The sequence below is a fragment of the Geotrypetes seraphini genome, chromosome 19 (genome assembly GCF_902459505.1).
Source record: "Geotrypetes seraphini chromosome 19, aGeoSer1.1, whole genome shotgun sequence".
Classification (NCBI taxonomy): domain Eukaryota; kingdom Metazoa; phylum Chordata; class Amphibia; order Gymnophiona; family Dermophiidae; genus Geotrypetes; species Geotrypetes seraphini.
Genome location: NC_047102.1, coordinates 13377254 through 13392249, shown reverse-complemented (window position 1 = coordinate 13392249; position 14996 = coordinate 13377254). Strand labels below are relative to the sequence as shown.

Here is a 14996-nt window from a genome sequence, read left to right as displayed (position 1 = left end):
ATAGACCTTCCACCCTACTCACCAGATCTTGCGCCATCTGACTATTTTCTTTTTCCAAACCTTAAGTTTGAAAGGGCGACAGTTTTCAAATGATTCAGAGGTGATTGCAGCAGCGGAGCAGTAGTATTTCAATGACCAGACATCAGAGTATTTTTTGGAAGGGTTACAGAAACTTCAGACACAATATACCAAGTTTGTTGAACTTAGGTGTGAATATGTGGAATAACTTGTTAGTTTCATGGCTCCACATCATTCCCTCCTTGGTTGGGCTGAGATGTACTGCTAATGTTTGTCTCAACACTGCATTGTGCCAAAGAGAGTCTCCTTTAGAAGGTATAATATAGACAGGTGTGCTTTAAATTTCTTTTTAATCAGGTTAGCGGTACCCAATGTCAGGGGTGTCCAACCTGTGGCCCAAGGGCCGCATGCGGCCCCGTGAAGTATTTTGTGCGGCCCCGGTTGAAGGCGATGCAGTGTTTTCCTCCGCTGCCCCCGGGTGTTACTGTCTTGCCAGCTCCCTCCTCTGTCTTGCTGCAGCGTTTGCACGGCCCCAGAAACATTTTTTGGGGGCCAATGCGGCCCAGGGAAGCCAAAAGGTTGGACAACCCTGCTGTAGACAATCAGCTGGCGCCAGCACCTCGCCTTCTCTCTGGCCCTCTTCCTTTCTGGCACCCCCTTCTGACATCTCAGGGCCCATCTGGAGAGCTTTCGCGTCGATGTGATGATGTTCGTCATCATGGTGACATCCGTGCACTTCCGGATGCCTTGAGCTGCGGCCACTACGTTTACTGTGCCATAGCTTGAGAAAGTTTGCAGGACCCTGGTCTCTAGGTATATGAAAGTTAATGGAGGGGAGGGGGGAGGAGATATAAGGCTGAAGGTTCACCAAGGGTGTCTACTATCCTTGCATTGGATTTAGAGATGTACTTCTGTGAGGCTGCGGTTCTTGAACCCCCATCATAGGTTTAAATCTTGTGGGTATGGAGAGCTATGGGATGCTGCAGTCCTAGCACAGACTGCTTCATCTGGCAGGGAGAGGTGGGAAGCAACAGTGCTGGGAGCTCCTCCACACAGAGCTGCAGTTTGTTGTTTCACGGCCCTAGGGCTACAATTATTCAGAAGCCAAAAATGAAAGACTTCCCTCCGCCAAGCTGGCCCAGGCTGCAGTGGCTTCTGTGAGGTCTCAAGGTTTTCTCGGATGAGTCTCTGTAACCTAGCCCCCCCCCCCCCTTTCCAGTTTCCAGAATCTAGAGTTAGCAGAAGCCTTTCAAGTACTTGCATTTCTTGCTTTCTCTTGCTACATTCCTGAATTTCTTCACTTCGGCCCAGGACTTCTTAGCCTGTGCATTTTTTTTTCTCCGGGTTTGGAGAAACGATTGCTCTTTCTTGGACCCTCCTGTTGCCTGTGGTTGTAATAATGATAAGTTGTCGCTGCAGTGGCGCCAGCCTCACAGTAACTCAAAGGAACATGAATAAAAAGAAGCTGTGATCACCGCATCCCCTGACAGAACAAAAGGAGAATGTGCTGCCCTCTCAGAAGAGTGTCATGTATGGCTCTATTCTTGTCTCACTGTCTACCAATTTCATGTGCGGACTTCTGCGTTCATGCTGATGTCGTAGAAACATAGAAAATGTTGGTAATTGTAGAAGGCTTGTGCAGCATTTACATATGTAAATAGGGATTTAGGCAAGCTACTCTTTCCTTGTGTAGATCTGTGGTGTGCACGGTAATGCTGCGGGCAGGCCTGGAAGCCCACACGTATTTCTGATATTGTAATTTCAGTAAACATATGGGGTCAATTCTCAAAAGGCTGCTGAAATGTAGGCGTCATAGAATACTAGCTTAAATCTGCATTAAGGCATCTAAATTTACACATGAGCACTTACGCTGCCATAAACGCTCGCACCTAACTGAAGTGTTCTATAACCTGCGTGCATAACTGCCTGGCACCCATGCCCCTCCCTTGCCACGCCCCCTTGGAGTTGATTTACATATTGTATACAGCTACTTATTTTGTACCTGGGGCAGTGGAGGGTTAAGTGACTTGCCCAAGGTCACAAGGAGCTCTAGGATAGCAACTAAGGGCAGTTAGCTCCAATTAAGATCAATTACAGACCCTTTTTGTTTGTTAACACCAGAGATCTGCTCATTATTAAATTAAGTGTACTGAAAGGGTGATATTTAACCAGCTGTCGGACTTTGTTGAATCTACAAACGTATTGCATCCTAATCAAACCGGTTTCAGGAAAAATCACAATACCGAACATTCATTAATAGGCCTTTCCACAAACATTATCTATAACCTAGACCAGGGGTGTCAAAGTCCCTCCTCGAGGGCCGGAATCCAGTCGGGTTTTCTGGATTTCCCCAATGAATATGCATTGAAAGCAGTGCATGCAAATAGATCTCATGCAGATTCATTGGGGAAATCCTGAAAACCCGACTGGATTCTGGCCCTCGAGGACCGACTTTGACACCTGTGACCTAGACCATCATAACTCGGTCATTCTCTTCTCCCTTGATCTCTCGGCAGCATTCGATACCATTGATCATTCTCTTCTCTTAGACAGACTTCAAACTATAGGCGTCTGCGATCTATCATTACAGTGGTTCACCTCTTTTCTATCTAACCGATCTTCTACAGTATACTTTAATAACGCAAATTCTAAACCATTTTCTCATAACTTTGGAATCCCCCAAGGTTCAATTCTGTCTCCGTTGCTGTTCAATATCTTTCTTTCACCTTTACTTAGTCTTAGTCAATCTATAGGTTTCACCACTTACGCTTACGCAGATGATATTCAACTGACCCACCCATTTAACCCCGAAAATCCGAACGAAATATTTCTAATCAATCAAAAACTAGAAAAAAATAAAAAATTGGCTCACAAAAAATAAATTAGCCCTAAATATAACGAAAACTAAGGCCTTACTCTTCCCAACGAAACAGGGATTAAAACTATCAGCTCCTTTCTTAATAGACAACGTATCTATTGAGTTAGTAACATCATTAAAGTTATTAGGAGTTACCATCGATGATAAATTTTCTTATCAAGAGCACATCAGCAATGTAGTCAAATGTTGTTTTTATCGTTTGCGTTTAATTTGTTCAATGTCTAAGTTCCTAGAACCGCAATCCTTAAACATTCTAATTCATTCCCTTGTCATATCAAAACTAGATTACTGTAATTCACTTCTGTTAAATATCACCCAAAAGGAAAAAAAACGCTTACAAATAATCCAAAATACTGCAATTAAAATTATCCACAATGGAAAAAAATACGATCATGTAACACCTTTTTTAATAGATTCACACTGGCTCCCCATTAACCAACGAATAACATACAAAATAGCACTATTAGCATTTAAAACATTATCCACTAATGAACCACAATTCATAGACCGGTTACTTGTTCCACATAACTCGACCCGTTCCCTGCGGTCTACTGCACAGGGGTTGCTTATGGTTCCTTCCTTAAAAATTATAGGAACCAGACGTCACAACATTTTTTCAGTTATGGCCCCCCTTACTTGGAATACATCAGAGAAATCAAAGATCTTAATTTATTTAAAACTAATCTAAAAACTTTTCTTTTTAAAGCTTCTTTTAATCTCTAAAATAACTCTTTTTACCCATTTTATCCCAATGCCAATGTTTTTTCCCTTAATAGACACTCCTTCTCTTTTCATTATGAAAACAGTATTTTGTAACTTTTGCCCTCCTTTGTTCTTCCCCAAATGTATTCCTGTTCGTCTGTAATGTCAGTATGTTGTTTACCCCTCTTTTAATGTTGTATATCAAACATTTTAATGTTGTATACCATATATTTTCAATGTTACTCGCTTAGTATGTAATAAGCGATTTATCAAATTTAAATAAACTTGAAACTTGAACTGATCTTATTCTATAACTTTGGTGTGGAAGTTTGCATGCTAGTTGCAAATTTGAGTGCCCAAACTTTCTTAGAATTACGGTAAGGGGGGATGCTTTACAAAATCATACGTTCATGGATTTCCTTTGGAGTTTTCTAGTGCAGGAATAGGAACTTCATGACGGCTCAGAGTTCCACAGTTGAAAATACCACACTTTTCGTTTACATGGTTCAATCAATGATCTGAAACAAGAGCAAGGTGAAAGTTTTCACCAAGACATAAAAACAATGGAAGCCAGACACCATGGAAGATGGGAGGCACACATGATGGCAGACTATTGTTGGAATCTTATGCGGGATTGTCCTGGCAGATCCCACTCTCAGAAGTCTTACAAAAGGAGCTTCTTGTGTGTCAAATAACTGGAAAGTTTGTATCATAAACTTGTGCTTTTGATCTGAAATAAGTAGATTTTCATGTTGAACACTTTTCTTTATTATTTATATACCATTCAAGTATTTTATCATACCTCCCTATCTGTACCTCCTGTGTACCACCTTGGGTATATATCTCTTGACATAGGTGGTTAGTAAATCCCAATAAATAAAGGGCAAAGCATGTATGATACTCAAACGAGCTAGGTTTAAGAAATAAGCCTGCCCAGAGAACCCTTAATTGAGAGAATGTGAAGGTAAAAGTTGAGATGAAGCTGTCCCTCTCCCGGGAATGGATTTTATTTTTGTAAACATTGTTTTTATTATTATTATTATTATGTAAATATTTTAACATTCAGTAGGTAGTCAAAAAATATTAAAGAAATACACAGTGTTTCTATATCTTGTGGGAGTGTGTGGCATAGGGGTTAGAGTTACACCCTCAGCACCTTGAGGCCATGTGTTCAGAACCCTCGCTGCTCCATGTGACCCTGGGCAAGTCACTTAATCCCCTCATTGCTCCAGGTACACTAGATAGAGTTTGAGCCCACCAGGACAGATAGGATAATATGATAAACATAGAAACATAGAAGATGACGGCAGAAAAGGGCTACAGCCCATCAAGTCTGCCCACTCTGCTTACCCACCCCCTGTCTATGCCCTTAATGACCCAATTTCCTTATCTTGACCCTCGTAGGGATCCCACATGGGTATCCCATTTAATCTTAAAGTCTGGCACGCTGTCTGCCTCGATCACCTGCACTGGAAGCTTGGATATACAGTCAAACCATGGTTTGCGAGCATAATTCATTCCAGAAGCATGCTTGTAATCCAAAGCACTCATATATCAAAGCGAATTTCCCCAGAGGAAATAATGGAAACGCAGACGATTCGTTCCAGAACCCAAAAACTTTCATACAAAATACTATGCGCACTTGTATTGCAAGACCTCCCTCATTTAGAACAGTCACTACAGGGAAGGGGTAAAACACGGATCTTACGGACCTCGTGGATCTAAAAACCTCACTTCCTTAAAAATCTGAGGTCTGTGCATTGACAAATCCGCCTTTTAGCTTATTCCACCGCTTTCCCTTCATGCTCAGCTCAGGCCCCTGGCTCTGCCTTCCCTAATGGCTAAGGAGGGAGGAGGCGCACCGTGGATTTTACTAATTAGCCCGATCGTCCCTTCCTCCAGATGGCTCCCTCCGTGCTGATTCCGAGAGCCCCCGCGATATGACACTGGATGGCAAATAGCTGGGTTGGGGGGGGGGGAGGATAAAAATGTGTGCAAAGGTCAGCAGTGCATCTGACCTTGCGGACCTCACACGGATCTGAACTGCACATCCTTAAAAATCCGAGGTCCGTGTCACTTTTAGCCTCTGGCTCTGACAGACCTCCGTGCCATTTTAGTCGCCGACGGATCCTAAGGCTTTTCCCTCCCTACGCGGAGACTAAAAAAGTGGCACGGACCTCAGGGCAAAAGCTTTGCCGCTAGTCTCAACATAGGGAGGGAAAAGCCTTAGGATCCGTCAGAGCTAAATTGTCACCCAGGTCTGTCAGAGCCAGAAACTACAAGTGGCAGGGACCTCAGATTTTGAAGGACGTGCGGTTTGAGATCCGCCAGGTCCGTGTTTTACCCCCTTCCTGACCAGACTCTTGCAGTGTCAGAGAGAGAAGACCCATGGGCTCAGTTGTGATGTTTGTAATGTACTTGCATTGTAAGCCCTTGCTTGTCTATCAAGGGAAAGTTGAATCAAATGTTTTGCTCGTCTTGCAAACCAAGTTACTTGCAATCCAAGGTTTTACTGTAAGTGGTACAGAAATAATAAAAAGAAACCAATCCATCTCGCCTCCTGTTCTGCATCATTTTCTACACGTGCTCATAGTAGAAACAGTTTATGGATGTCGAACAGAACTGTAGGGAGAAATGATTTTTATTCAGCCGCTTGGACGGCCGGCCTTTCCTTTGCCGAGGTGGGAGAAAGACGACCCCCGCCCGCCAAAAGCCAGGTTGAGCGCGAGGCCGGGCGCGCGCGCCGACCTCGGTCCCTCCTCGGCGTTTGACGACTGACGCCCCCTCCCTCTGGGGGGCGGGCTTCTCTCCCAGAGGGGCCGCTCCGCGCGCCGCAGATTCCATCCGCCCACCCACCCCCCTGTTCTGACCGCGCGCAGTAGTTTGTTCCAGGAGCCGCTTTGGAAGGCGGTGCGAGGAGTTCGGCGCGCGGGGGCAGCCGAGCGGGCTACGAGAGGGGAGCCGGGCGGAGCGCTTTTGGTACTCGGGGTGGGGTGCTTTCTCCCCCCCCCTCCCTCCCCACTTTCGGCCGAGAAGCTGCCTCCTGTCCTCTGGATCCCACCGCTCTCTCGGGGACATGTGGCTGCCCGGCCGGGGAGCCCTGGCGGCGGCTGTCCTGGTCTCGCTGCTCGGCGCCGGAGGTGAGGACTTTCCTGCCCCCCTTCCCTCCCTCCCTTCCCTCTTTTCTCTTCACCTTTTTTTCCACCTGAGTCCTCCTGCTGCTGCCTCGCGTGCTCGACCCCCCCCCCCCAGCACGTCCCCGGCTACTCGAAATTCATGCCCGACTTTGGCAGTGTCGAGGATGCCGCAGATGCCTCGGCAGTGCCAGGGTTGGAGGGTGCCACCATATTGCGATGCCAGGAGCGTTCACGGTAGACTTGGAGGATGCTGCTGGAGATGGCAATAGAGGACGATTAAGGCTGTGCAGTTCAATTAGAAATATAGTAAAACCTAATATTAGATTAGATTTGGTATAAATGCATGCAAATAAGTAGGAGGATTGATTCTGCCGGTCTTAATAACTCTGTGTTGTAACCACTGCTTCAGAAGCCCCTGGAACTCTATAGAGCCCATGTATTGTAACACCTCTACAGAAGCTCATAATGTGAAGGACTCCAGTGTAGGGGGACAGATGAACTTTTTTGCCCGGGGGGGGGGGGGGGAGGGGAGCCCTGAGCCCTGAGCCCTGAGCCCTGAGCCCTGTAATGCCAGAGCAGTGTTGGTACCTGAGTTACCTCCGCTCATTCCCTTCCCCAACCCTCCTGCTCTTATTTTTGCTGTCTTTGCGCCTACTGTATGTGCCTCTCTCCTATCAGATTTATGGCATTCCTTTCTTTTATATTTGGTTTGAGTTTTATATTGTAAACCGCCTTGACCAGTTTTGATAGGGTGGTATATCCAAAAATGTATAAGAATAAATGGCTGCGTAGTGACACGACAACGTGACCGATACGATTTAGAGGGTGCTTGAGCTAGCTGTGCTATACCAGGGCAGTGCGATTGATAGGAATTGGGGGTGGGTGGGGGGGCGGAGGCTGAGCTATCCGTACAGTATCAAAGCAGTGTGATTGATATGTGTTGGGGAGATAATTAAGCTGGCTGCACAGTGCCAGGGCAGTGTGATAGGTATGTGTTGTATGTATGGACATGTGTGTGGGGGGTGGTAATGCAATGCCAAGGTGGTGTGATTGATGCCAGTTGAAGGTACCAGAGCTGGCTCCACAGTGACAAGGCAGCTTATCGGGGTACCTGTTGTGTGGGCACTCCCTTTTCTGTGCTCTCTGAAGCATGTGTTTTTTTTTTTGGGGGGGGGGCACGCCATCTTGTGCATTCTATACCAGCTGTGTGTTCAGGGACTCTCTTCCATCCTATTGATCTTCTGAAGACTACAGTATATGTGTATGGGAGAGAGATTCTCTCTTGTCTGCGGTGGGCTATGTGTATGTGTCTATGAGGGCTGTGTGTATATGTTATGGGGGGTGGGGAGCTCTATGAGAAGTGTGTGTGGGGACTTCGTCCCAATATTGGGGGAGGGATTCTCTCCTGTGTGTGTATGGGACTTCTTCCTGTGCACTCTGTGAAGACTGTGTTGTTTTGGGGGGGGACCCCCTTATGTGCATTCTATAAGGGCAGTGTGTGTAGGGACTCCCTCCCTCCCATCCTGTATGAAAATTGTAGGATATAAGAAACTATATGGTATGGGATGTATATTTTTATAAGTATAGGAAGGGTTTATCTTCTGTGTGCCCTCTGAAGATTCTGTGTGTGTACATATATCCCGTTGTAATACTGCAAGCACTTTAAAGATAAGTTATATATTAAGTTATTTATGACTACTAAAAGCACTTTAAATGATAAAGAAATAGATTTGAGTGGTAGGCAGGGGGATAAGACCAATGAGGAGGCTAGCTACACTGAAATTCTGTACTTTCAACAGATTTATTCTGTACAGAAGTAGCCACTGAGGTCAAATCCCATAATCAGAATATAAGACTATATGAAGAAGAGAAATGAAAAGTGACATTTGAAAGGATTAACAATATAACATTCAAGTAAATCATAATATATCAGAAGACTTTGGAAGATTGTTAATGCTAAAGAAATTCCTTGATAATATATAATGAGGATATAATAAATAGATGGTGAATTGTTTAGTTCCTCATATAAATATAAATAGAGAAAGATATTTGCCAAATATTGGATGCACATATGTTTGTATACATACATGAATGTATATATGTATGTATATATTCAGGTACGTATGTATGTATACAAACAATACATGAGCTTCAGTAATGGTGTTATGTGTATATAAAATATATACATACATACACACCCATAAAACCATTACTGAAGCTCATGCAAACTGCTCTGCATTGACTCCCCAGTCATCAGTAGTGGTATAGAAGCGATATATATGAGTTTATTGAAAGCTTCTATACCACTACTAATGACTGGGGAGTCAATTCAGAGCAGTTTGCATGGGCTTCAGTAAAGGTGTTGCAATACATGTACAGTCAAACCTTGGTTTGCGAGCATAATTCGCTCCAGAAGCATGCTTGTAATCCAAAGCACTGGTATATCAAAGCAAATTTCCCCATAAGAAATAATGGAAACTCAGACGATTTGTTCCACAACCCGCGTACTTGTATTGCAAGACCTCGCTCGTTTAGAACAGTCACTACACTCCCGCAGCGTCGGAGAGAGAAGAACCATTCACTCAGTTGTGATGATGTGACGCGCGTATACTGTATGTACTCGTATTGCAAGACCTCCCTCATTTAGAACAGTCACTACACTCCCGCAGCGACAGAGAGAGAAGAACCATAGGCTCAGTTATGATGATGTGACGCGCGTATACTGTATATACTCGTATTGCAAGACCTCCCTCGTTTAGAATAGTCACTACACTCCCGCAGCGTCGGAGAGAGAAGAACCATCCGCTCAGTTGTGATGATGTGATGTGTATATACTGTATGTACTTATATTGCAAGACATTGCTTGTATATCAAGTTTAAAATTTAATAAAATGTTTTGCTTGTCTTGCAAACCAAGTTACTTGCAATCAAAGGTTTTACTGTATATATAATATAGGGATTTCCTCCTGTGTACTCTGTGGGGGAGGATGTGTGTTGGGAGGGTCCCTCCAGTGCACTATTTGAGGGCTTTGTGTGTATGGGTGAGTAGGTGGGGGGGGGGGGACTCTCTCCTGTGCACTCTTTCAGGGTAGTGTCTTCAGGCCTCCCTTTCAATGTGCTCTTTGAGGATGATGTGTGCATAGAAGCGTTTTTGCTGTGTGGTGATTCCTTCCTTTGCCCTCTCTAATGGGCCGTGTGTCTTTGTGGATTATTTTTCTCTTCTGTATTCTCTCTGAAGGCTGTGTGTGTGCACACCATGCTTGTGCATATGCGCTTTGTGGAGACTATCTCCTGTGATATCTAGAGGGAAAGCAAGAAACTCAGTGAGAGTCCTTGTGTTTGGCATTCTACAAAAGGAACAACCCCTTTAAGAGTCCTTATGTCTGACACCCAGTGAGAAGATCCTTCCGAGAACCTCTGTATGAGGCACCCAGTGAGAAAGAGAAAACTCCATTAAGAGTCCATGCCTGACCCCCAGTGAAAGAATTTTGCTGAGTGCCCTTGTGTGTTATGTCCACTGAGCTCTCCATTATATAAAACCCAGAGACAGCTCCTTTATGTGATACCCAGAGAATAAGAGAGCAATCCCCACCGGGAGCCCATGTGTGACACTCGGCAAGAGCAAATCCCTGTGTATAGGTTATTTCCAGCTTCTCTGGCATGTTGGGACAGCAGTCCATGCAGGGCAGGAATGCAGAACCTCATCCCATTACACAGCCCCTCAAAGGCATGCTTCTGCTTTTGGAGTGGATCCAAGCTTTTCCTTTCTTCTGTGCTTTGGCCGCTCTGATGAAGCTCCAGGAGGGATGGGAGAATGTGTAAGGAAGTTAAAAAAAAAAAAAAAGCCCCCAAACAAAACGGAGAAACTTGCAGAAACTCTTTGATTAGCAGCTGGGGCTCTCTTTAGGGCTCCGGGTAGGTGCTGCCTGGATTCTCTGTACTACATGCCAGCTTGAGCTAAGCCCCAGGTCACCGGCTGCTTCTTTGGCATTGTCACTGCAGCAGAGGCCTCTGGGTGTGGCTGCTTCTTTGGCCTTGCCACTGAAGGGCAGCCCCAGAGCATATGATGCTTCCTTGGCATTGTCAGTGTAAGGCACCCTCAGAGAACTTGCTGCTTCCTTGGCATAGCCACTGTAGGGCAGCCCCAGAGCTCTGGATGCTTCTTTGGTATAGTCACTGGAGGGCAACCCCAGAGCTCTTGATGCTTCCTTGATATTGCACTATAGGACAGCTCCTGGGCATAGCTCTTTGGTAGAGAATGACAAGGGGACAAATTTTTTTCCCCGTCCCTGCAGGAGCTCAATTTCCCCATCCTGTCCCCGTGAATTTTGTCCCTGCCACTGCCCCATTCCTGTAAGCTCTGCCTTTAACTGCACAAGCCTTAGACACTTATGATTTTGAGGCATTGGTGGAATGAGGCATTATGACATCGCAATCTGAGCTCTAGAATGTTGCTACTTATGATTTTAAAGAGTTTGAGGCTTGTGCAGATGAGGACGGAGCTTAGGCATTGGTGGAATGAGGCATTATGACATCACAATCTGAGCTCTAGAATGTTGGCTTGTGCAGATGAGGACGGAGCTTAGGCATTGGTGGAATGAAGCATTATGACATCACAATCTGAGCTCTAGAAAGTTGCTACTTATGATTTTAAAGTGTTTGCGTCTTGTGCAGGTGAGGACGGAGCTTAGGCATTGGTGGAATGAGGCATTATGACATCACAATCTGAGCTCTAGAATGTTGGCTTGTGCAGATGAGGACGGAGCTTAGGCATTGGTGGAATGAAGCATTATGACATCACAATCTGAGCTCTAGAAAGTTGCTACTTATGATTTTAAAGTGTTTGCGTCTTGTGCAGGTGATGACGGAGCTTAGGCATTGGTGGAATGAGGCATTATGACATCACAATCTGAGCTCTAGAATGTTGGCTTGTGCAGATGAGGACGGAGCTTAGGCATTGGTGGAATGAAGCATTATGACATCACAATCTGAGCTCTAGAAAGTTGCTACTTATGATTTTAAAGTATTTGCGTCTTGTGCAGGTGAGGACGGAGCTTAGGTATTGGTGGAATGAGGCATTATGACATCACAATCTGAGCTCTAGAATGTTGCTACTTATGATTTTAAAGTGTTTGCGTCTTGTGCAGGTGAGGACGGAGCTTAGGCATTGGTGGAATGAGGCATTATGACATCACAATCTGAGCTCTAGAATGTTGGCTTGTGCAGATGAGGACGGAGCTTAGGCATTGGTGGAATGAAGCATTATGACATCACAATCTGAGCTCTAGAAAGTTGCTACTTATGATTTTAAAGTATTTGCGTCTTGTGCAGGTGAGGACGGAGCTTAGGTATTGGTGGAATGAGGCATTATGACATCACAATCTGAGCTCTAGAATGTTGCTACTTATGATTTTAAAGTGTTTGCGTCTTGTGCAGGTGAGGACGGAGCTTAGGCATTGGTGGAATGAGGCATTATGACATCACAATCTGAGCTCTAGAATGTTGCTGCTTATGATTTTAAAGGGTTCGAGGCTTGTGCAGATGAGGACGGAGCTTAGGAATTGGTGGAATGAGGCATTATGACATCACAATCTGAGCTCTAGAATGTTGCTGCTTATGATTTTAAAGGGTTTGAAGCTTGTGCAGATGAGGACAGAGCTTGCAGGAACGGGGCAGGGATAGGAAAAGAACTCACTGGGGATGGAAAAATGAGTTCCCGCGGGGACGGGGAAAAATTTGTCCCTGTGTCATTCTCTACTCTTTGGCTCTGGTCATGTCCTTGACATCACTTGCCGCAAAAAACAGGATTCACTCTTAAGCTCGTAGAGAATAAAAAAGAATGGTCAGTAAACTAGAGTTCTGGGAAAGATTAAGCTACAGGCGATATTTTGGGCCTGCAATATTAAACATTACCCAAGCTCTGTGGGTATAATGGAGGCTGAGCAAATTCCTTCATTGTGTCCAAGGAGGGGTCATTTGTGTTGGATGCGCTTTGAAAAGTTGTCACCTGTGTCCCTCAGTATCTCATCCCCTTTCCCACATACCTACTTGGTCACGCTTTTCCTTCCTCATTTGAAAAAAATGTTCTCGGCTACGCTTCCATTCCACACTCTTCCACTCTCTCTCTCTCTCGAAGATTGATGCTCTTCTTCCTTACCCCAAGCTATTTGTCTCTCTTCTAGCATTTCTTTTCTTAGGGTTCAGTGCTTTTTAGCTTGCCTCCCCACAGTCCTTCTCTTTACTGCCCAACTGGCTTCTGTTCACCAGGCCAATCGGGTTTTCAGGCTAGCCCTAATGAATATGCATGAGAGAGATTTGCATATGATGGAAGTGATAGGCATGCAAATCTGCAGGGTTGGGAACCATTGCTCTAGATCAGTGATTCCCAACCCTGTCCTGGAGGAACACCAGGCCAATCGGGTTTTCAGGCTAGCCCTAATGAATATGCATGAGAGAGATTTGCATATGATGGAAGTGATAGGCATGCAAATCTGCAGGGTTGGGAACCATTGCTCTAGATCAGTGATTCCCAACCCTGTCCTGGAGGAACACCAGGCCAATCGGGTTTTCAGGCTAGCCCTAATGAATATGCATGAGAGAGATTTGCATATGATGGAAGTGATAGGCATGCAAATCTGCAGGGTTGGGAACCATTGCTCTAGATCAGTGATTCCCAACCCTGTCCTGGAGGAACACCAGGCCAATCGGGTTTTCAGGCTAGCCCTAATGAATATGCATGAGAGAGATTTGCATATGATGGAAGTGATAGGCATGCAAATTTGCTTCATGCATATTCATTAGGGCTAGCCTGAAAACCCAATTGGCCTGGTGTTCCTCCAGGACAGGGTTGGGAACCACTGATTCAGAGCTTCAAGTCTGGTGTGCCAGGGCCTGGCTGCTTCCTCACAGCTGTACAGTCCTGAGCTGTGGAAGTGGATCTGCTTTTTCTGCTCCCTGCTGTTTCTTCTATTCTCTGGTGCCGGGGTGGGGGAGACTAGAGGAGTCCTTCTATTCTTTATTGCTTAATTTAGGGCCAGGATCCTCTGCGGTGTCTTGGAGGTTCTCTTTGACTCTCTTCAACCAGGTCAGTGATTTTATTTTGCTCGTAAATTCCTTTCCATAGTCGCAGTTTATTTAAGTGATGCACGATCTTGGAATGACATGCTGGAAAACAGTTTAAGGGCGATTTTAGAGGCAGTGCTGTTGGGGAGGGGGGAGAGGAATCTGCTAATTCAAAGTGTGCACAGTGACATGAGCCATATCACGCTAGAGAAAAAGCCCTGTCTGAAGGTTACTTGAAGACATCTTATACCTACTCCGTTGCTGAAGTGAAAAATACCAGGGGTTTCTACACCGATGGTAGTGGACGGAAGGAAGCATGCGTCTACCCAGGAAACAGTATATTTTAGTAGTTAACAACCTCAAGTAGGAGATTGTAGAAATTGAAAGAAAGCTGAGTGGGCAGTGAATTAACATAGATCCCAAATGATGGCATTGCAGATGATTTGCTAGGAGAGGAGTCGACTGGGCCAGATCTGGGAAGGGTTTGATAGACACATACAGCTGGATTTTGTATAGGTCACCCAAAGTTGGTTGGACACTTTTGAGTGTAGACCACGGATCTGCACATGAATTAATTGACCAATTAACTGGTAGAAATCAGGAGTCATGAACACCCTCTTCTCTGACCTTCCCCACTCCTTCTCAACCACCCCACCCCCGCTGCTGCGCATGTGCTCCTTTTCCTTCCCCCGTACCTCTCTAATTTTCCTGGTGCGAGCAGGATCACAAAGCTGCTGCCTGTGTCATGTCGGCTCTCCCTGTGACATTGCTTCCTAGACATGGGACAGGAAGTGATGTCAGAGAGCTGACACCGACGCAGGCAGTAAGTCTGTGATGTCACTTGCATAGGAAAAATGAAAGAGGTACAAGGGAAGGGGCACACGTGGGTGGCGGGGGGGGTGTCAGAAAGCAGGGTGGTTGGAATGGAGGATGGGTGAGGGCGCCTGGGACGGACCGTCCCCTCCCCCTTCACTACGCCACTGATGGAGGGTTAAGAGACTTGCCCCAGGGTCGCAAGGAGCTGCAGTGGGAATTGAACCCAGTTTCCTATGCCCCATTCTATAACCCAGATTTCATAGTGGGCCACTCCAAAGAGCATGGGTGGGTCAGGGGCTATAGAATACCTGCATTTACATAGCTAACTGCCATTAGATGAGCATGGGCACGTACACTAATCTTTGGCAGCGTAAATTCTCACA

At 45.4% G+C, this 14996-nt stretch overlaps 1 protein-coding gene across 4 annotated transcripts in view; it reads left to right on the top strand.

Moving 5' to 3' along the window:
• Positions 1 to 14996, top strand: part of LRP4 (LDL receptor related protein 4) — a 163138-nt gene that overhangs the window by 6085 nt on the left and 142057 nt on the right. For 2 of the 4 annotated variants that reach the window (XM_033928223.1, XM_033928221.1), the window contains exon 1: positions 6427 to 6738. The exons of 1 other annotated variant lie outside the window; for it this stretch is intronic. In XM_033928223.1, coding sequence (XP_033784114.1) covers positions 6675 to 6738 — 64 coding nt within the window. In that variant the 5' untranslated portion in view covers positions 6427 to 6674. Of the gene's footprint in view, positions 1 to 6425; positions 6739 to 14996 lie in introns of those variants that run through there. One more of the 4 variants, XM_033928225.1, reaches the window with a different exon arrangement.